Here is a 22,973-nt window from a genome sequence, read left to right on the forward strand (position 1 = left end):
GACCACATACTAGGTCACAAATCAGGCCTCAACTGATACCAAAAGATTGAGATTATTCCCTGCATATTCTCAGACCACAATGCTTTAAAACTGGAACTCAATCACAAGAAAAAATTTGGCAGAAATTCAAACACTTGGAAGCTAAAGACCACTCTGCTCAGAAATGTTTGGGTCAACCAGGAAATCAAAGAAGAACTTAAACAATTCATGGAAATCAATGAGAACAAAAACACATTGGTCCAAAACCTATGGGATACTGCAAAGGCGGTCCTAAGGGGGAAATACAGAGCCATCCAAGCCTCACTCAAAAAAATAGAAAAATCCCGAATTTACCAACTAACTCTACACTTTAAAGAACTAGAGAGGGGCGCCTGGGTGGCTCAGCCGTTAGGTGACTGCCTTCAGCTCAGGTCATGATCCCAGGGTCCTGGGATTGAGCCCCGCATCAGGCTCCCTGCTCAGCGGGAAGCCTGCTTCTCCCTCTCCCACTCCCCCTGCTTGTGTTCCCTCTCTCGCTGTGTCTCTCTCTGTCAAATAAATAAATAAAAGAAATCTTTAAAAGAAAAAAATTAAGAACTAGAGAAAAAGCAACAAACAATGCCTAAGTCACGCATTAGAAGAGAAATAATTAAGATTAGAGCAGAGATCAATGAATTATAAACCAGAAACACAGTAGATCAGATCAATGAAACCAGAAGTGGTTCTTTGAAAGAATTAATAAGATCGATAAACCACTGGCCAGATCTATCCAAAAGAAAAGAGAAAGGACCCAAATTAATAAAATTATGAATGAAAGGGGAGAGATCACAACTAACACCAAGGAAATAGAAACAATTATTAGAAATTATTATCAACAACTATATGCCAAAAAACTGAGCAATCTGGATGAAATGGATGCCTTCCTGGAAACCTATAAGCTGCCAAGACTGAAACAGGAAGAAGTTGACAACCCGAATAGGCCAATAACCAGTAACGAGATTGAAGCAGTGATCAAAAACCTCCCAAAAAACAAGAGTCCAGGGCCTGATGGATTCCCTGGGGAATTCTACCAAACATTCAAAGAAGAAATAATATGTATTCTACCGAAGCTGTTTCAAAAAATAGAAACAGAAGGAAAACTTCCAAACTCATTCTATGAGGCCAGCATTACCCTAATCCCCAAATCAGGCAAAGACCCCATCAAAAAGGAGAATTTCAGACTGATATCCCTGATGAATATGGATTCCAAAATCCTCAACAAAATCCTAGCTAATAGGATCCAACAATACATTAAAAGGATCATCCACCACGACCAAGTGGGATTTATCCCTGGGATGCAAGGGTGGTTCAACATTCAAAAATCAATCAGTGTGATAAGATCACATTAATAAGAGGAGGGAGAAGAACCATATGGTCCTCTCAATTGATGCAGAAAAAGCATTTGACAAAATACAACATCCTTTCCTGATTAAAACTCTCCAGAGTATAGGGATAGAGGGAACATTCCTCAAGTTCATAAAATCCATCTATGAAAAACCCACAGTGAATATCATCCTCAGTGGGGAAAAGCTGAGAGCCTTTCCCTTAAGATCAGGAACATGTCAAGGATGCCCACTCGCCACTATTGTTCAACATAGTACTAGAAGTCCTAGCAACAGCAGTCAGACAACAAAAAGAAATAAAAGGTATTCAAATCGGCAAAGAAGAAGTCAAACTCTCTCTTTTCACAGATGACATGATATTTTATGTGGAAAACCCAAAAGACTCCACCCCAAATTACTAGAACTCATCCAGCAATTCAGTAATGTGGCAGGATACAAAATCAATGCACAGAAATCAGTTGCTTTCTTATACACTAACAACACAACTGTAGAAAGAGAAATTAGAGAACTGATTCCATTTACAATAGCACCAAAAACTGTAAGATACCTCAGAATAAACCTGACCAAAGAGGTAAAGGATCTATACTCTAGGAACTACAGAACACTCATGAAAGAAATTGAAGAAGACACAAAAAGAAGGAAAAATATTCCATGCTCATGGATCGGAAGAATAAACATGTTAAAATAGTCTATGTTACCCAGAGCAATCTATACCTTCAATGCCATCCCGATCAAAATTCCAATGACGTTTTTCAAAGTGCTGGAACAAACAATCCTAAAATTTGTATGGAATCAGAAAAGACCCCGAATCGCCAAGGAAATGTTGAAAAAGAAAAAGCTGGGGGCATCACGTTGCCCGATTTCAAGCTATATTACAAAGCTGTGATCACCAAGACATCATGGTACTGGCACAAAAACAGACATATAGACCAATGGAACAGAATAGAGAACCCAGATATGGACCCTCAACTCTATGGTCAAATAATCTTCGACAAAGCAGGACAAAACATGCAATGGAAAAAAGTCTCTTCAATGAATGGTGCTGGGAAAATTGGACAGCCACATGCAGAAGAATGAAGCTCGACCATTCTCTAACACCATACACAAAGATAAACTCAAAATGGATGAAAGACCTCAATGTGAGACAGGAATCCATCAAAATCCTAGAGGAGAACATAGGCAGTAACCTCTTTGACATTGGCCACAGCAACTTATTTCAAGATACATCTCCAAAAGCTAGTGAAACAAAAGCAAAAATGAACTTTTGGGACTTAATCAAGATAAAAAGCTTCTGCACAGCAAAGGAAACAGTCAACAAAACAAAGAGGCAACCCACAGAATGGGAGAAGATATTTGCAAATGACACTATAGATAAAAGGCTGGTATCCAAGATCTATAAAGAACTTCTCAAACTGAACACCCAAAAAAACAAACAATCAAGTCAAAACATGGGCAGAAGATATGAAAAGACACTTCTCTGAAGAAGACATACAAATGGCTAACAGACACATGAAAAAATGTTCATCATCATTAGCCATCAGGGAAATTCAAATCAAAACCACATTGAGATACTACCTTACACCGGGTAGAATGGCAAAAATGGACAGGGAAAGAAACAACAAATGTTGGAGAGGTTGTGGAGAAAGGGGAACCCTCTTGCACTGTTGGTGGGAATGCAAGTTAGTGCAGCCACTTTGGAAAACAGCGTGGAGGTGCCTCAAAAAATTAAAAATAGAGCTACCCTATGACCCAGCAATTGCACTCCTGGGTATTTACCCCAAAGACACAGATATAGTGAAAAGAAGGGCCATATGCACCCAATGTTCATAGCAGCAATGTCCACAATAGCCAAACTGTGGAAAGAGCCGAGATGCCCTTCACCAGATGAATGGATAAAGAAGATGTGGTCCATATATCCAATGGAATATTACTCAGCCATCAGAAAGGATGAATACCCTACTTTTACATCAACATGGATGGGACTGGAGGAGATTATGCAAGTGAAATAAGTCAAGTAGAGAAAGTCAATTATCATATGGTTTCACTTATTTGTGGAACATAAGGAATAGCATGGAGGACATTAGGAGAAGGAAGGGAAAAGGGAGGGGAATTGGAGGGAGAGATGAACCATGAGAGACTATGGACTCTGAGAAACAAACAGAGTTTTAGAGGGGAGGGGGGAGGGGGGATTGGTTACCCCGGTGATGGGTATTAAGGAGGGCACGTACTGCATGGAGCACTGCGTGTTATACGAAAACAATGGATCATGGATCACCATATCAAAAAGTAATGATGTGGGCGCCTGGGTGGCTCAATTGGTTAAGCGACTGCCTTCGGCTCAGGTCATGATCCTGGAGTCCCAGGATTGAGTCCCGCATTGGGCTCCCTGCTCGGCAGGGAGTCTGCTTCTCCCTCTGCCCCTCCCCCCTCTCATGTGCTCTCTCTCATTCTCTCTCTCTCAAATAAATAAATAAAATCTTTAAAAAAAAAAAAGTAATGATGTAAGGTGACTAAAATAATAAAATTAAAAAAATAAATAAAAATTAAAAAAAATTAAAATCCAGTTAGCTCATCAAACATGTGTTTTCTCCCTGGGTATCAAGCCTGTTTAGGGCACTGGGGACCCAAAGGTGGAAATGATATAGCTCCTGCCTTCAAGAGGGCTGACTGGTGGGAGAGAGACCCTGAGCTGATAATGCAGAGGCCAAGGTGAAAAGTGCTGTAGATGAGGCTCTAACCTGATTCCAGGGAGGCCAGTGCAAAGAAGAGGGTATTTGCATTGGGTTTTGAAGGATGAACAAGAGTTTGTCAGGCAAAGAAAACAGAATGGAACTGGCACAAGGACAAAGGCCAGTTGTACCATATCCAGAATCAGGTGGCTGGGAAGGGGAGGGATGGTACGAAGGAGCAGGGGCTATGCGTCTAGGGAAGAGGAGAAGGGGTGCTGTGGGTACTGTCTGCCGATCCCAGGGAGCTGGGCTCCTGTGAGGGGGTGGCCTCGGGGTGCTAGGTGCATTTGGGGGGTTGGGGATGCCCAGCAGACACCCACTCTCTGATCTCTTCTACATTGGCATCCACCTAAGATTTCTCCTGAGGAAAGGATGGTGTGGCAAGAGCCAGTTGGGAAAGCCAGGCAGAGGAGCCTGGTGGCCAGGTGTGTGGGCCCCAGGGGCAGATGGTCTGGCTGGTCACTGTGGCTCCTCCTGACCCTGTGTGGCCAAGGGCAGCCTCAGCTCCCCCCACCCCATGAAGTGGGATAACACAGGAACTCTGTCCTGACGCTGGTATGGGGACTGAATGAGCAACTGTGATGCCGCCGCCCCGTCCCGAGCACTTTACCGGGATGAATACTCATCATCCTCTACCACCCGGTGAGGAACATTTTACAGGAGAGGAAACGGAGGCACAGGGAGGTTACATAACTTGCCCAAGGCCAGGCAGTCTGATGACAGAGTCTGGGCTCGCAGCTGCTAGACTTTTCTCTGTGTGATTTTGGACAAGTTACATAACCTCTCTGGGCCTTAGTTTCCTCATCTGTAAGATGCGAATGATAGTGATGCCTCCGTCGTGGGGTCATTAGGAGGATTAACAGCATCCCTGCGTGCCAAGTGCGTGACCTGGGTTCCTGGCTTTGGTAAGCGCATGGTGCGCGTTTGCTGGTATATTGTTGGGACAGGCGGATCGGGGTCTGCGCAGCTAGGTTAGCACAGGGCCAGGGATGTGTAAGGCCTCTGCGAACCTTAGAGAATACTGTTAACACTACTGTTACCAGTCCCCACCTGAGGTTGAGCGTTCCCTTGGGGCTTCTGGATCTGACAACTCTGCTGCCCTCTCCCCGCCCCGGCTACAGGCCAACGAGAACAGCCTGCTGAGTGCGCAGCTCAAAGGTTTCCCCCTGTTCCTGCACTCAAACCTGGGCCTGAAGGACTGCAGCATCAACCCCAAGTCCCCACTGCTCTACGTGACCCGGCCCAGCGAGGTGGAGAAGGGCGTGCTACCCGGCGAGGACTGGACGGTGTTCCAGTCAAACCACTCCACCTACGAGCCCGTGCTGCTGGCCAAGACGCGCTCCTCGGAGTCCATCCCGCACCTGGGTGCGGATGCCGGCCTGCACGCTGCGCTGCACGCCACCGTGGTCCAGGACCTGGGCCTTCACGACGGCATCCAGCGCGTGCTGTTTGGCAACAACCTCAACTTCTGGCTGCACAAGCTCGTCTTCGTCGACGCCGTGGCCTTCCTCACGGGCAAGCGCCTCTCGCTGCCTCTGGACCGCTACATCCTGGTGGACATCGATGACATCTTTGTGGGCAAGGAGGGCACACGCATGAAGGTGGAGGACGTGAAGGTATGGCCGGGGCGGGGGGGCGGTGCCAGACAGGTTGGGCGAGGCCTCGCCACCTTCGAACCTTGGGGTGCCCCTTCATGACTTCGCTCTCTCTTCGTGCCTCTCCCCGGTGCTGTGCATGTCCCCCTACCTCGGCCAGGTGGCTTGAGTGATTGTTTTACTAGACAAAAGTATCACTGGAGATTATATTGGAGCATTGGATATAGAAGAATTTTGGTGTGTGGAACTCAGAAATATATCTGTGGAGGGAGAGACTCCGTCATTGAAGCCCAGGGATGGGAGCTCTGCAGGGTTACATATCTGCCTTTAATCCAGACGTGATTTTTCACTCTCGGAAATGTTTATGTCAGTACCAGAGCTCCCGCAAAACTTTTAAAGCGAGAATTAGAGCTTGAATCATACACAGGCATATTTTCACTGAGGTCTGTATAAATAGTGGAATGCATGTGTTTATTTCAAAAAGTGTTTACCAAACTAAACTGTATATAACAGCATTTTGCAGACCATGAAATTTTACACACATGCATCACTACTAAAGAGAAGACCATTAAGCAAGCTTTAAAATGCGCTTTTCATCTAGTCTCTATTTTACTCAAAGTTCTTTGCAAAGCAAACGGCATCACTAGTGTAAGTGGGGAAATCAGTGCTGGTTGCCATAAATAGAGGGCAGGCACAACAGTGGATCCAAGGAAAACAAAACCAGGGGATTAAATTCTACAGAGATCTTGCTGCCTGATGACCCCGTTCTCCCTTAGGAGATTAGCAAGCGTTAGAACATATTAGCACCAAATCCAGACTTCGCTTTGATGTTCAGATGGCAAAAGAGACTTCTAAGAGGAGTGCTTTCCTCCCAAGTGAGTCCGGTTGTGGGCGCTGTGTTCCCTGTCCTCCTGAAGTCACTGTTGGGGTTGGCCCTGGGGCCTGGGAGGGAGGCCGTGGGGCAGGAGTGAACACTCTACTCTTCCTTACACCGCCAGAGGAGAAGAGCACAGCAGATGGCGCTGGAGGGCGGGCACCGTGTGGGGAGTCCAGACCCATTTGACCCTAAATTGACCGGAACCCGTGGGCAAGTCCCTTCCCACGTCTGAGCCTCAGGGGTGAACTGACAAGAGGGGCGGATGGGAAGTTTACAGGTGCCCCCACCCCCCGGGGGGTGGATTACAGAGGGGCCAGGCTTTGAGCCCCCCCCAGCTCCCATCTCATGGGGCAGGGCTGTGTTGCTTGGATCTGCTTTAAGCATTGTGTTTGCTCCTGAGATTTCACCTCCTCAAGGGCTGTCCTGTTGAAAGCAAGTGTTAAGATGATTCCTGTTGAGGCTTTCCAGCTCTGAGGCCATAACCTACCTCTGACAAAGCAGATCGCTCTGTTTTCTACTGAGGGCGCTCCTCCGCTCTCTCCTGCTCTAACCTTAGTGTTGGCTGCCTGTCCAGGTGAGTCCCTGAGACTGGTTCAGGGTTGATCCCGCAGGGAGACCAGGCTACCAGGCTCACCGTGTCCCCTCATGAGCCCTGAGGTTGCCCTGCTTGCTTCTTATTTTCCCCACTTCTACAGCGAGAGGGATGAGAGCAGTTCGGGGCTGTTTCTGTCGAAGAACAGTAATAGCGACACCCTCTTCCGCGCACTCAGCTCCGTGCACACTGCCCAGTGCTTCGCCGGGCAGGGTCCCCCTGGCCTTAAACACCCTTGTGAGTCTGAAGGGGCAGGGGTTTTCTCCCTCCCCGTCCCTTCATCCCGAGCACAGGCTACAGCTGAGCCCTTCTGAGACACGAATGTCGCCTCGTTCACTCGGACAGTGCCAGCTGTCGGACGGCAGCTGCTTATTCAGGGCGTGGCAAATCCAGCCTCTGCGCTGAGCCCTTTCTGCGTATGGCCTCGGCGGATCCTCGTAGCAGCCCTATGAGGCGGCTGTCATCGTAAGTCCCATTTCACAGAGGAGGCCACTGAGGCTCAGAGAGGTGACGTAACTTGCCCAAGGCCACACAGCTATAGAGCAAGCGTGTCTGTCAGGTAGTGCCTGGCCTGGTGAGATGCTGGGGGTGGCCCCAGGAGGGCCAGGACTGTCTGTTTGCAAAGTGGTCTGACAGCAGGCTCCTGCAGGTGTCTTAGCAGCCCTCTGTGCTGAGTGCGGGCGGTGTGTGGGGCAGGGGGACCTTTTGGGATCCTGACTCCAGAGCACAAGCGTGTGTTTGTTCTGCAAGCGTTAGCCTCCCTTTGTTGGCTTGCCCAGCATGGGGTGTGCCATGCACGGGGACATCGCATGGCTGGGGACGCAGTACGTCTTTGGAAAAGTCATGATCCTGTGACATCAGCCTTGCACTCAGCGGGAGAGGCCCTCCACATTTGACAGACAAAGATCCGAGGCTCACAGTGGCAGTGACCACAGACACAGCCCTGCCACCATTTTACATTGCTTACCAAAATGTCGGGCACTTTGACATGCAGGGTCTCATTCAGTCATCCCAGGAGAAATTATTATCTCCATCTCACACTTGGGGACCCTGAGGCCTAGGGCAGTCACAAAGCTTTCTCGAGGGCACATAGCAGAGCCGGGCTGACATCAGGTCTTCTCTGGCCAGAGGCCCAGGGCAGGTGGCAGCTCAGGGCTGGCTTCGTGGGTGTGGGACCCTGTGCTCAGAAGGGGCCTGTACAAGGTTAGTGCTCTGCCATGGCCTTCTTGATATTTTAAATAATTTTGGAGCAAGGGTCCCACATTTTCATTTTTTGCTGGGCCCTACAAGCTTTGCAGCTGGTCCTGCAACAGTATGATCTTTCTGGGCCCTCAGTGGGAAGAACAGGGAGTTCCCAGCTTCCCCCTCACCCGCTTCTTCCTCCTCTGCCTATCCTAGGCCCTGTTTGATACGCAAAATGAACTACGCACACACATCCCAAACTTCACCTTCAACCTGGGCTACTCAGGGAAATTCTTCCACACAGGTAAGTGGGCTTGGCTCTGCCCCCACGAGCAACTTCCAGGGGCCCTCGGCATCTGGATCCGTGGAGAGCTGTGCCACGGGGGCAGCAGGTGGGCTGATGGGCCCACAGTAGGGCCACATTTCACCCTGGTGGCCTCCCCGCTGATCCAGCAGCCCACAGAGCAGTCAGCCCCAGGCGGAGGGCATTTGGGGGCAGCAATAAGACGACAACATCCCTCACTCATCCCTCCCTGTCCTTCAGGCTGTGCTGTCTTTGGGGACATCCTCTCCCTCTTGTCTCCCCCTCTCCTCTATCTTTTAAAATTATTTGTCCTATGTCTGCTTAAAAAAGTAATTGGTTGAATCTTAAGAACATCATAGAAATATATAGCATAGAAAGTGAGAATGCTCTCCAATTGTTCCTGCCCCGGAGATGGCCATTGCCATTTCATTTTCAAGTCTTAAGGGTCGAGGTTGAGGGTGTAGGTTGCATGGTTCATGCCTTCCCTCCTCTTTTGGGCTCTCCCAAGTTCCTCAAATGCTGCCCTTCTGGGCCAAGCAAGAGGGAAGGACCCCTGAGCCATCATCCATAGTCAAGGTTCCCTGTAGGTGCCTTCTGCTTGGGCTGCAGTGTGGAGAGCCTCTCTTGAATTCTAGGAAAAACCCTAATACTCTGCAATTCTGGGGGGAAAGTCTGCAGCATAGTCCCAAAGCCAAATAGGAGCAATACTGGGCCGTCTGAATGCATTTTTCATATTCTCGGCCCTCAGCATTTCAGGGGTAGTTTGAGTCATAGTGTGAGACAGGAGAAGACATCCTGTATATATACCAAGAGCTTCTCAGATCATTAAGTAAAAGACAAATGACAAATGGTCCAATACGCAAACAGGAAACAGATCAGAGCAGGCCTGTCAGAGCTGGGAGAAACCCTTGGGACTGTGGATTGCACACATGGGGCCCAAGGGCCCAGAGAGGAGAAGGACTTGGCCAAAGTCACCGCTTGAGTGAAGGCCCCACTCTGGACTAGAAGGCAGGGCCCTGGCCCGGGGCACTGTCTGCTCCCACCCGGTGGCTCTGGTGACTCTTCGAGCAGCTCCTGGGTGGGCTATGGCTGCGCGCTCCCACCCCCGGGCACCAGCCCCCGTTGGAGAGCCTCATCGTGGCCGGGCTGAGCGGGCCCGCACTCTGGCTGCAGGTACTGATGCTGAGGACGCTGGGGATGATCTCCTGCTGTCGTACGTGAAGGAGTTCTGGTGGTTCCCCCACATGTGGAGCCACATGCAGCCCCACCTTTTCCACAACCAGTCGGTGTTGGCCGAGCAGATGGCTCTGAACAAGAAGTTCGCTGTCGTGAGTAAGATTCCCTACAGGGCGGAGCTGGGGGGCCGGGGGCTGGGCGGGTCCGGCCTGCTGGCCTCTCACTGCTGTTTTGCAGTTCTGACAGCATTTTATTAGTATCTTTATAGCCACTGTCTCTCTGAAGCCTCGCAAAGACCCCAGGAGGTGGTTATCGATACTCTCCCTTTTAGATAAGACACCGAAGCGCAGGGAGCCCACGGCAGCTAGGAGGAGGTCCAGCCAGGACTTAAATCCAGGCCAGTTTATTTCCTGAGCCCAAGCTCTATCTTCAGGTCGGAGTGGGAGGCTCAGGAAAGCTGGAGCTGGTACTTGGGGAAGAGGGGATGAGGCCCAGGTACGGGCTCAGCCTGGGCCCACCAGCCAATCAGAGGCCGAGACAGGCAGGAAGAGCCCCTGTCCTTGCTCCTCACTCCAGGGTGCAGGAGGGCATGAACTCCGGGCTGAGAGTTAGGAGTCCCCCAGCTTGGTCAGTCCCGCACTCCAAGACTCGAGACTTGGGGCCCATCCCTTTCCCTCCCTGGGCCTCAGCTTTCCCATTTGTACCATGAGGGCGTGGACCCACTGCCCTGCCATTCTAGCCTCTTGATTTCTCTCTCCCGTTCTACAAAGGGGAAATGAGACCTCGTGGGGAAGGAACCCCGTGCTCACCCAGGCCTGGTCCTCTTCTCCCCAGGAGCACGGCATCCCCACAGACATGGGCTACGCCGTGGCCCCCCACCACTCGGGTGTGTATCCCGTGCATGTGCAGCTGTACGAGGCCTGGAAGCAGGTGTGGAGCATCCGCGTGACCAGCACGGAGGAGTACCCCCACCTGAAGCCAGCCCGCTACCGCCGCGGCTTTATCCACAACGGCATCATGGTGAGCGGGCCCCACAGCCTGTGAGGTGGATATGCACACACCGTGTGGGGAAGCGTGGCTTGCGTGCTCGGGCCAGGGGCTGCAGGCCAGGCTCTGCTGCCCCCCTCTGGCATCCAGCCTCTCCATCCCAGGGAAGGTAGGCTGCTGGTCCGGCCCTTTCCGGAGCTCCTTTCTAGCGTTCGTGATGGGATCAGGGGCTGAACATTTTTTTTAAAGGGGCCTCTGGTGAGGACTGGGAAGGTGAGGCCTCTGTCTCATTCATTTGCTTATTGAAACATTTTTAATGAGCTTCTACAGTGTGTCTGCCCCTGTTCTAGGCACTGGGGACAGAAGTATACAGAACCAACGAGGGTCCTTGCCCTTGTAGACCTGACATTCTAGTGGCAGGAGACGTGTGCTCACAAATGTGTGACATACGTAACATATGGCCAGATGGTGTGGTGATGGGGCCGTGGAGAAGAGTCAAGCAAGGAAGGGAGATTGGGAGTGCCAGAGGAGAGGAGAAGCTATTTTAAATAAGGTGATTAAGAAGGGCCTTCCTAGGAAAGAGCCATGCTGCTATATGAGGAAAAGCTTTAAAGCAGCAGAGAAAGCAAGTGCAAAGGCCCTGTGGTAGGCAGACTTCGTGCTAGGTGTGTTTGAGGACCAACTAGGAGGCCAGTCTGGCTGGAGGGGAGCAAGTGAGGGGGACATGAGGTCAGGGGGTGATGGGCCAGATCATGTGGGCCACAGAAAGCCACTGGATGGATGTTAGCTTTTCTCTGAGATGGGAAGTTTTTGCATGGAGTGCTGTTAGGATCAGACTCATATTTTTAAAAAGATTTCTCTTGTTCTGGCTGCTGTGAGTTGCAGAGACTGCTGGGGACAAAGGGGGAGGCAGGGAGACCAGTTGGGAGCCCACTTCAATATTCCAGATGAGAGAGTGGTGGTTCCATCAGGGTGCAATTTTTGGGATATGATCAGATTCTGGACTTACTTAGAAGGTCAAGCCAACAGGATCAACTAGTGATTGGAGGGTAGTGTGTGTGGGAGAGAGATGAGTCAGGATGACTCCCGGGTTTTTGGCCTGAGCCACTGGAAGGATAAATTGTTGACAGTCCAGATGGGGCATGTGTGGGAAGGCCAGATTTATGCTTTCATCTGTCCATCCAACCATCCATCCATCCATCCATCCATCCTTCCCTCCTTTCTCCTTCCCTCCCTCCCTCCACTGGCCTCCTGTATACCAGGCATTCATATTCTCTCTGGGGATGAGGTGGTAACCAGAAAAGCAAGTTCCCTGCTCTCTTGGAGTGCAGTTTTATGAAAGGAGACCGAGAATCAACAGTTAAACCAGCAGGTGACTGGGAGAACTCCCAGGCAGGTTCTAACGCTGTGAGGGGGTTGCGAGGGTGACTTGGAGGACTGCTTTGCAGGGACCTTTGCTGGGCAAACATTCTCACTTGCCTATCTCTGTTGCTTTGGGGCCTGCTCATTTTGTTACAGGCAATAGCGGTAAAGTTTGTGAAATGGCAAGGGCCCGTGGGCTCACTTGAGGGAATGTCGCAGGCTGCAGAAGGTCACAAGGGGAGAAGACCCCCAAGAGTGGGGGCGGTGTAGTCCCACGAGAGGCTGCCCTTCTGAGGAGACACCCTGGCTGTTCTCCTGAGGGAGGGTCTTCTACCGCCGTCCGTGCCTGGAGATGCCATAGCTCTCCCCTGCCCCATCCCCAGGTCCTCCCGCGGCAGACCTGCGGCCTCTTCACGCACACCATCTTCTACAGTGAGTACCCTGGTGGCTCCAGCGAGCTGGACAAGATCATCAATGGCGGCGAGCTCTTCCTCACTGTGCTCCTCAATCCTGTGAGTGCTCATAGCCCTGGGCTGGGGCGGAGGGGCCGCTGCCGGACAGCCTGTCGGCGGCCAGGGCTGGCTTTCCTGGGCCTGGGGAGGAGGGGGCGGCCGCCGGCATGAGGGCCGGGAGCGGGGCAACCCGCTGTGCCCCCCTGGCTCTGGCCCTGCTCTGCTCTGTGACCTTGCGGAAAGAATCCGAGCTGTCTTTCCTTTTTCCTTTCAGAATCTGGTACTTCAGTGCAATGGTGTGAGCATTTTGGTCTGTGTTCTCTTTCCAGTCTTTGGGTGTGTGTGTAGATATATGGATGTTATGTACTAACATACAGAGTAAATCATTAATCTATAAGCTATATATGTCTATATACCTATATTTTGAAATACATATATTTTCAACTATTCATCTGAGCTTTCTGGCCCTCTCTTTCCTTATCTGTAAAATGGCAATTATCACCATGCTTTATTTAATACCATTAAGTAGATATCCAGTGGTGGTGGTATTCAGCTTTATGGGACAACCGAGCCCTCCTTGTCTTCCATGAACACCCCACCAAGAAAATATGGAACACCCAAACGACTGTGCAGTAGGTCAGCCTCCCATTTCAGGGTTGTGATAGTTGGTGGTCAGTCAGACGTGGCTTCACCTGACTGTGCCTAGGCCAAGTCACACAGCAAGTTTGCTGACGGCCCCAGTGAACATTGGACGGGTCATAGAGTGACTCTGCAAAGCTGCGACAAGACCAGAAGGGTCCAAAGCGGGGTGGAGGGTGAGGGCTCAGATGCTGACCGGCCCCACCCCCCGCCTCCCTCCCCTGGAGCAGATTAGCATCTTCATGACGCACCTGTCCAACTATGGGAACGACCGCCTGGGCCTGTACACCTTCAAGCACCTGGCGCGCTTCCTGCATTCCTGGACCAACCTGCGGCTGCAGACGCTGCCCCCCGTGCAGCTGGCCCAGAAGTACTTCCAGATCTTCTCCGAGGAGAAGGACCCGCTCTGGCAGGTGGGTGGGTGGGTGCCGTGGTGCAGACATGGGATGTCCCAGACACACGGCGGATGTGGGCTTGGCCCTCACACCCTCATTGTCCCTCTTGAGTGCAAACCAGCACGGGCACACTCGCTTGTCGCACGCGCATGTATGTACACACCGCCCACGCAGATGTGCACGCATGCACGCTCACACACACCTTCCGAAAAAGCATTACAAGACTGTAAGTGAGCAGAGTGTAGGTCAAGTGCAGATCCATGCAACTGCCTGGCCTGGTTGGACTCTTAGTCCTTTATACCCCTTCTCATGCTAGAAGGCTCTGTACCACTGGAGAGGGGACTGATGGGAGGTCTTGGGGGGCAGTTCTTGGGGAAGTCTTCCCCTGGGGGCTGTCAAAATCTGGAAACAGAAGCTAAGCTGGAATGGAAGCAGTCTCATAGTTCAGACCAGGGGTCCACAAGCCCCAGCTCATGGGCCAAATCTGGCCTGCAGTCTGTTTTTGTAAATAAAGTTTTACTGAAACCCATCCACACTCACTCTTGTATGTACTGTTTAGGGCTGCTTTCATGCTACGACAACAGAGTTGAGTAGTTGTGACAGAGACCAGGTAGTACTCCAGCCTAAAACAGTCACTGAGCACTTACCGAAGATTTACTAACCTCTCCAGAGAAAGCTTGCTGGCCCCTGGTTCCGACACAGCTCATCCAGTTAATTCAACAAGTGCTCGTGAGCTGCTATTGAGTGCCAAGCCCTGGGCTGAGTGTTTTGCTAGGACTAATTGCAAGTGGTCGCTGCCTGCTAGCAGCTCGGTGTCCTGAGGTGGGGATGTGACAAGGACACACGTAGTTACTGTACCTGGCAGGGCTGTAAGAGCTGCATATCCATGTGCAATGAGAGTCTGTTCATTGGGTTTTGGGCCACCCCCTAACATTCCTTCCACTGTTGTTTTAGGACCCGTGTGAGGACAAACGCCACAAAGACATCTGGTCCAAGGAGAAGACGTGTGACCGCTTCCCAAAGCTCCTCATCATTGGCCCCCAGAAAACAGGCAGGTCTTTCCACTCTTGGCCAGCATCCCCCACTGCCACGGAATTCGGTGTCTCAGCCATGGAATTCTGGGGACCACCTTGCCCTGGCTCCACTCCCCAGTAATCTGCCCCCCTCTTTCCCAGGAAGTGAGAGTGAAGTTGGGATGAACTGCCTATCAGTATGGAAGTGGGGAGGGGGTGTAGGGTGGGTGTAGAATTTTCCTATCTGTCCTGAACCACACCTCAGGGAGCTCTTTTTCTGGGGGTCTCTGAGTCTAAGGCAGAGAAGCCCAGATCAGCTATTCTGCACATTTGAGCAGTGCCAGGTAAAACGGGTTCAGTGCAAAGGGGACTGCAATCAATGAGTCATGTTTGCCAGGGGTACAAGAGGGAGGAGCGGTGATAAGCTTGCTAAGTGTTTGCCATCCACACACACTGTGAACCACGAACGGCTATGCACATTTTACAGATAAAAAACTTGAGGCTCAGAGAAGTGAAGTGACCTCCCCTGACACATTCAGTTAGGAAATGACAGGTCTAGGTCTTGAACCCTTATCTCTCTGACCCCCAAAGCTTATATTATACTCTTCAGGAAACTAAACTCTATAGTCTCCTTCTCTTCCAAGACGTCTCATTATAGCATACAAACCATAAACTCACACACAGGAAAGGAATGAACTCTCTAAAGGAGGGGCTAGGTCCTGTACTGTCAAGTAGGACAGAGTGTGAGTGGGGAAGGGTGACCAGAAGGAGAAGGCATTTGAGCCAAATCTCTTTTTATTTATTTATTTATTAATTATTTTTTTTAAAAAAGATTTTATTTATTTATTTGAGAGGGAGAGAATGAGAGACAGAGAGCACGAGAGGGAAGAGGGCAGAGGGAGAAGCAGACCCCCTGCTGAGCAGGGAGCCCGATGTGGGACTCGATCCCGGGACTCCAGGATCATGACCTGAGCCGAAGGCAGTCGCTTAACCAACTGAGCCACCCAGGCGCCCTTGAGCCAAATCTCTTAGCCCTTCGTGAATTTCACATCAATAGACTGCAGGGTCTGGAGCTCCCTTTTCTTTGAGTTCCTCCCATGTGTCAGAGGACAGAGGCCCAGACCTGGAAACCATCTAGTTCTGGGATTATGAGAAGACACCAGTGAACTGGGCATGGCCTGCTAGAGTACAGTACATGGGTGGGAAGGATTCCGAGGCCAAGTTCTTGTTTTGTATTTAGGATGCCATGATAGGTTAGTGATGTCTACAGTGGATGCAGGAATTGGGGTGCCCACACGCATGCCCTGTATTTGCTGTCCTGGCCTTCATAAAATTCTTTGGATTGCACAGATACAGAAACTAAGCCCCAGAGAAGGCAAGGGACTTGCCCAGGATCTCCCAGTGAGTCATGGAGAGCTGGAGTCAGAACCCAGAATCCCAGACTCCATGTTTGTGTTCGGGGCTGGGCCCTGATCTCAGCTACCTTCCATCCCTGCAGGCACCACGGCCCTCTACCTGTTCCTGGGCATGCACCCGGACCTCAGCAGCAACTACCCCAGCTCAGAGACCTTTGAGGAGATCCAGTTCTTTAATGGCCACAACTATCACAAAGGCATCGACTGGTGAGTGGCCCTTTCTGTCCAGAGCTGGATGCGAGCTTGCTCTCATGGAGTCTGCCCCAGAGGAGGTCTGCTCTGCTCACAGTAGGAAGCAGCTGGCCCTTGCTCACACACAGCTGAAGTTCCTGTAAACAGAGACAAAGCTCAGTGACCCTTGCACCATGATGTTGGAGCCTTATCACAGGCGGGACACTTGAAGAGGAAGCCCTTTGCCCCTTTTCGTCACCACCTGGGGTCAGAGACTGCTAGAAGTGGGAGCCAGCACCGCCCTTGCTTGCAGGAAAACCACCTGAGTCTCAGAGGAGCACAGGGACTTGCCCAAGGTCCCAAGAATTGGGGACAGAGCAGGGGCTAAACTCCAAGTGTTCTGACCCCGAGAGCTGCTGAACTTTGCTTGCCTGATTGTGGAGCAGGAGGTGTTCTTGCGAGCCCTTCAGAGGCGGCTTGCTGGCCTTTGGGGACTTGCCTGGGGAGGTGGTGGAAATTGCAGCTTCTCTCCAGAACCTGTCACCAGACGTTAAGGCGGTGGCAGGGGGAGTGGGGTGGCCTTCGTGGGGATAGTTTTTTTTTTTTTTTAAAGATTTTTATTTATTTATTTGAGAGAGAGAATGAGAGACAGAGAGCATGAGAGGGAGGAGGGTCAGAGGGAGAAGCAGACCCCCCGCCGAGCAGGGAGCCCGATGTGGGACTCGATCCCAGGACTCCAGGATCATGACCTGAGCCGAAGGCAGTCGCTTAACCAACTGAGCCACCCAGGCGCCCCGTGGGGATAGTTTTATGCTCCAATTATGTCAATTGGCATCTTTCTCTACTATTTGCCTTTTCTTTCCCTATACATGTATTACTCTTGTTTATTATTTTCATGTCAGTGGTTTACCTGGGTGGAGAGATTATGGCCAGTCTTCTGTTTATTTGTTTTCTTTCCGTACTTTTTTTTCTTTCTCTTTTGTCTGTCTATTGTCTGCCTACCCCTCGCTGCCCACCTGTCTCTATCTCTAATATGTGTACTATCTCTTGTCTAAAACTCACTGTAGCCAGATGTGTCACTGGAAGTCACCTTCTCTCAGGTTTTAGGGAGGTAATATGGTGCGACACCATACATTTAACAATACTTCCAGCAGGGCCTGGGGCAGCACCCCATCAGCAAGTACCCCAGTAGCAAATACATGCGTTAATATGTCTCTAGCAAAGTCTGTGAATATTTACACTAAGATTAATAAGTCGGGTTTTGCTGCCAAATGGCTTTGCTATAAACTTGAGGGGAAAAGCTTCTATTTTCAGAGCTTTCTCCATTTAGGTGTTAGAAACAATGGCCTGTGGGTGTATAGATACTATTTCACAAAGAAAATTCAGAAATACACTTGAAACTAATATAACACTGTATGTTGACTAACTAGAATTTAAAATCTAATAAATAAGAAAAAAATGAATAAAATTCAGAAATAGGAGAGAGCTAGCAATTCCTCAGCCCCATTCCCAAGATTTTGATTTTGTAGGTAGGTGTAGGGTGGGGTGAGGAATCTCAGAAGCCCCACCTCCCTGGAGTAACCCTGTCTCCCAGGATATAGTAGAGATCCTACACCCTCACCTAAGGTGGGCCTATGGGCTTTGATTCCCATGAGCCCCTGAAGTTGTACCTCTATTTTTTTTTTAAAGATTTTATTTATTTATTCATGAGAGACAGAGAGAGAGACAGAGGCAGAGGGAGAAGCAGGCTCCCTGCGGAGCAGGGAGCCCGATGCGGGACTCGATTCCAGGACCCTGGGATCATGACCTGAGCCGAAGGCAGACGCTTAACCGACTGAGCCACCCAGGCGTCCCTGTACCTCTATTTTGTATGAGTAGGTGCCTGTGGGAGGCTCTGGAGCGTTCATTTAGCTTCCTGAGGTGTCCTCCATCCAGAGCTGGTCCCAGAGGGCTGGCATGGACGTCCCTCTGGGTGGAACATGGGAGGTTCCTCTGGAAAGCCATCAACTGACCCATGTGAAACCTGGGAGGGGTGTGGCTGGCAGGCAGTGACACACTCCCCCTCTCTTTGTCTCCTGGTCCATGGTGACATCCTAGAAAGTGCCATCCTAGGCCAGGAAAGAAACCCTGTACTCGGGAGGCAGGAGAGGGCGTCCCTCGGGTCCATGCTGTTTCTTCCCGGGTCGAAGGTGTCCCAGTTCTCCTCCTAGAGGCAGTGAGTTAAGGCCCTGTCACTTTAACTGGGAACATCTTATTTAGGGTTCAAAGACACACACCCCCATCCCATGCCTTATAACCCATATCACTTCCATAAGTCTTCCTATCCTCCTGACTCCAAGGTCCCCCCTGAAAAGGAATGATTCAACAAAGGGAGACTGCCTGGTGGCCATCCATCCATCTAGAATCCTTGCCAGAAGCAGGTCCTTGGGATCAGTGTGCCTGCTTGCTTTCTGAAGTTCTACCCCCAGTGACCCTCACCCTCTCACGCTGCATTCCTCAGGACCCCTTCTCATGAGTCTTGCCTGTGAGCTCTTCTCTCTGGGCTTCCTGCAGGTACATGGAGTTCTTCCCTATCCCCTCCAACACCACCTCTGACTTTTACTTTGAGAAAAGCGCCAACTACTTTGATTCGGAAGTGGCACCCCGGCGGGCAGCTGCTCTGTTACCCAAGGCCAAGGTCCTGACCATCCTCATCAACCCAGCGGACCGGGCCTATTCCTGGTACCAGGTGAGCCACGGCTGGGGTGGAGCCCTGGGTAGGGGCATGGGGCTCTGTCCATCGCTCAGCTACTCATACGTTCATTCGACAGATATTTACTAAGCACCTACTATGTGCCGGCCCTAAGCTAGGCTTCTGGAATGCGGTGGTGGGTAAGAATAGAGTCTCAGCTCCACAGGGCTTCTAGCTTATTGGAGGAGACAGGCAGAAATCGACATTGCATCCCAGCCAACAATTACCTGCCCACCCTGCTAGCTTCACTGGGGGTCCCGCCTCTGATTCTGACACCAACAAGAGGTGGAAGGTGGTTCCACCTGGATGAAAGGGAGATTTGGTGAACAGTGATCATACTAATTGGTCTCCTCGCTGGACACTGGGTGGGGTGGGGGGTGGGGATTCAGAGAAGGATAAGATACAAAACTCCGCATTCATAGTAGAGGGTGCAAACACCTGATCAGGTAAAGAAGTTACCTGACTGTTGTCTATGGTAGAGAAGGTATGACTCCTAATCCCCACTCGACTATGTAAGAACTAGAACTTTCTTTAACTTCAGTGGCCTGACTTAATTTCTTCTGAGCACTAGGCTTACAGAACAGCCTAGACTCAGGCCTTTTGGGAGGTTTCCTCCCCTGCCTCCCAGTCTTCCTGGGATTCTGATCCAGTGCCAGGGTATGGGGGGTAGCTTGTCCACTAGCTGGTCTAGGAAGACCTCCTCGGGTCTGGCCACTTTCAGCAGCTCCCTGCCACCCTCTGAGCCTGTCACTTCCTCTCTGGGGCCTCACTGCCTCTGCAGTGCCGGGGGGGCTGCTGGGTAAAGACCCTACTTGCTCTCTGATCCTCACAGACTGCCCCTTCTCTCCCTGCCCACCCTGAGCTGTGTGTGAGCCTCAGTGCGGATGTGGAGGCTCAAGAGAGTGTGACCCCTGGCGGGCAGGTTCCTGGTGTCTGGATGCTGATGGCCCATGGCATTGTTCTAGGTGGTTCAAACATGGCATTTCCCCCTTTCTGATTCTTCTCCTGTCCTGTCTTAGTCTGCTCGAGGAGCTGTAACACAGTATTCATGGACTGGGGCTTAAACAACAGGAGTTTATTTCTTATAGTGCTGGAGGCTAGAAGTACAGGATCAAGATGCCAACAGATTTGGTTCCTGATGAGATCACTCTTCCTGGCTTTTAAACAGTCACCTTCTCACTGTGTCCTCACAAAGCAGAGAGGAAGAGAGTGAGCGAGAGCGGGAGCACCCACTCTCTCTGGTGTCATTTCTTATAAGGGCACTAACCTCATCATGGTGGCCCCACCCTCCTGACCTCATCTACCCACAATTACCTCCCCAAGGCCCCACCTCCAAATACCATCATATTGTGGGTTAGGACTTCAACATAGGAATTTTGGGGAGGGGACACAAACACTCAGCCCATAACACCTGATTTCTATAAAGGACAAATTCTCAGTTTAGTGTAAATGGCTCTTAAGTCCTTTCTAACATTGCTAAGCTCTGTTTTCAACAAAGAGAGTGCAAGCTTTGGGCTCAGGGCCTATAGCCAGACATTGTATCTGGCTGGCATTTGAGAACATTGCTTTGTTTTTATTGCATTTATGAATGATTACCTTTTGTATGTGACAACTGACTCAGGTCTTCTGCTTACGGAGGCAATAGTGAGTTTTATTTTGAAATAGTTTTATGTGAATAAGAAAGACGAGTCAATGTAAATCAAAGTGTGTGGACCTCGGCACATACAGGTGGCTTGTGGATATGGGAGACATCGGAGAGATGACAGGCAGATGACCAACATTTGGAAACTCTGATCTAGTCTCACTCCTGTCTTGCAAAGATGGAAAAACTAGGGCTCTGAGAGGCCATGACTCCCCAAAGTCAAAGAGCAGTGGGAGGCAGAGCCGGGACTTGAACCCAGGGCTGCTGGTCGCAGCCAGGGTCTTCGGGCCACTTCACAGCTGCTGAAGAGAGCCTCTTCCTTTGTGCCCCCCATGGGGCGCACTGACCCTCTCCCCTTGCCTGCAGCACCAGCGAGCCCATGATGACCCAGTGGCCCTGAAGTACACCTTCCACGAGGTGATCACGGCTGGGCCCGACGTGTCCTTGAAGCTGCGGGCCCTTCAGAACCGCTGCCTGGTCCCCGGCTGGTACGCCACCCACATTGAGCGCTGGCTCAGCGCCTTTCACGCCAACCAGGTAGCTGCCGGTCCCTGGCCCTTGGGAGGGCACTCACAGTTCTGGCTTGGGGCAGCTAGCAGAGAGCCTTGAATCTCTTTCGTCAGCCGTGGGGCCCGAAAGGTCCTCATTGGCGAGCTAGACCTTTGGGGGCTTCGAAAGTTTCATTCTTGTTTATCCCAAGGCTGATGTGTGAAAATTCCCTAAGCCCTTGTCCTGTCATCAGGCTCTGTGTCCCTAAGGGGATCCCAAAAGCCCTGGGGTAGGCTATCTTCCTGGGAGGGGTGTGGTGATGTAGGGAGAGCCTGGTCAGAGAGGTAAGCAGGGCCAGATCACATGAGGCATTTAGGGAAACCCTTGGAGGGTTGAGGCAGGAGAGTGATGTTGGGCCAGAGGCTTAGAGGGAGGCAGAGAGGGATATGGTAGGGTTGTGAGGGGCAGGCAGGAGTGGAGCGATAGCTTCATCTCTAGGAGAGGGAAGCTGGTAGAGGGCAGGGAGTTGGACTGCAGAAGCCTGAGGCACAGGGACACCTGCCGCTCGGAAGTGGAAGAGGAGGTGGAGACTATACCATGAAGAGTGCCCAGTTTGTAACCATGGCTGGTGACCAGGAGACTGGGAACCTGTTTGCCCCTGGAGGAAACACAGGTTCAGATCATCCTTCTCCCTTTTCTCTTTCCTCCAGATTCTGGTCTTGGATGGCAAACTGCTGCGAACAGAACCTGCCAAAGTGATGGACACGGTGCAGAAGTTCCTTGGGGTGACCAACACTATTGACTACCACAAAACCTTGGCGTGAGTGTTGCCTTGGCTTTTCAGCAGGGTGATTTTCTGAGCAGGCACCTGGACCAAAAAGCCAAAGGCTTGAATGATTATGGAAGAGACACAGATACATTAGAGTTAGAAAGTGTGCATATTCCGGATGGCCGTTTAGCAGAAAAGCTGATATTAATATGATTGGAATCATATTAATAAAGGCTATCAACTCAAGAAAAAAGGAGGTGGTGAATATGTCCTACTGTGGTCAGTCCCACCCCTGGGCTTTTCTTTTCAGTCTGTGCTGAACATTTTCAGAACCTTTTATTAAAGTAAGTTAGACTAACATTAAGCAGCCCTAGTTCCCACAGAGGTTTCTTAGCATTAGATCATGATTTGGATATAATTTCCGGAAAAGGAAACTTCAGATATTGCCAATGGCTTATAATCCCACTCACTCAGAGCCTGGTACAGGTGCACTGAGAATGGCCTCCCAAGACGGGTAGAGGCCAGCCTGTGTGGCCGGCGCTCAGGGCTGGGGAGTGGTTGCGTGTTAACCATGTTACAGACAAGTGACTCCCGCACCTGTATGGGGTGGGGGTGGGTCTCAAGAGAGGGAGGGATAAAGTCACCTTCCCTGGTTACCTACTTGGGAAAGTCATGCAGCAAGAATGTTCCCTTCTCACTGTCTTGGAGGTTGAAGGTGAAGAAGAGAAGCGGTCCTTTACCTTGAGGCAGACAGGAGCAGCACCTAAGGATGTTGGGCTGTTGGCATCAGAGATGCCTGGGTTAGGAGACCCATTACTTCTTTAGCTGTGTGACCTTGGACAAGAGTCTTAGCGCCTTCAAACCTCACTTTCCTCATCTGTAAATTGGGAATAAAGGTTTTGACTCCTAGACCTCCCGAGGGTCACTGTGTTGCATGAAGCATGCATGTGGAGCTCTTAGCTCAGCACCTGGCACGTACTGATGCTCAAAGATCGTCTTCATCATCATCATCATCCTCCTCTTCTTCTTCCTTTATGCCTACCCTTCAGAAGACCCTGTCTCCCACACCTGCCAAATGTGAATTCCGTTTTC

The 22,973-nt window shown here is 50.8% G+C and overlaps 1 protein-coding gene across 1 annotated transcript in view; it reads left to right on the forward strand.

Moving 5' to 3' along the window:
- The window catches only part of LOC118006691 (bifunctional heparan sulfate N-deacetylase/N-sulfotransferase 1), a 64,785-nt gene that overhangs the window by 35,193 nt on the left and 6,619 nt on the right, over positions 1-22,973 (forward strand). The window contains exons 3-13 of the mRNA XM_034999450.1: positions 5,212-5,706; positions 8,553-8,640; positions 9,814-9,968; positions 10,651-10,836; positions 12,549-12,677; positions 13,487-13,669; positions 14,606-14,702; positions 16,163-16,286; positions 18,804-18,978; positions 20,990-21,160; positions 21,823-21,932. Of these exons, the coding sequence (XP_034855341.1) occupies positions 5,212-5,706; positions 8,553-8,640; positions 9,814-9,968; positions 10,651-10,836; positions 12,549-12,677; positions 13,487-13,669; positions 14,606-14,702; positions 16,163-16,286; positions 18,804-18,978; positions 20,990-21,160; positions 21,823-21,932 (1,913 nt within the window). The remainder of the gene's footprint in view (positions 1-5,211; positions 5,707-8,552; positions 8,641-9,813; positions 9,969-10,650; positions 10,837-12,548; positions 12,678-13,486; positions 13,670-14,605; positions 14,703-16,162; positions 16,287-18,803; positions 18,979-20,989; positions 21,161-21,822; positions 21,933-22,973) is intronic.

The sequence above is a fragment of the Mirounga leonina genome, unplaced genomic scaffold, assembly GCF_011800145.1.
Source record: "Mirounga leonina isolate KUSES-001 unplaced genomic scaffold, KU_Mleo_1.0 Mir_98, whole genome shotgun sequence".
Classification (NCBI taxonomy): Eukaryota; Metazoa; Chordata; class Mammalia; order Carnivora; family Phocidae; genus Mirounga; species Mirounga leonina.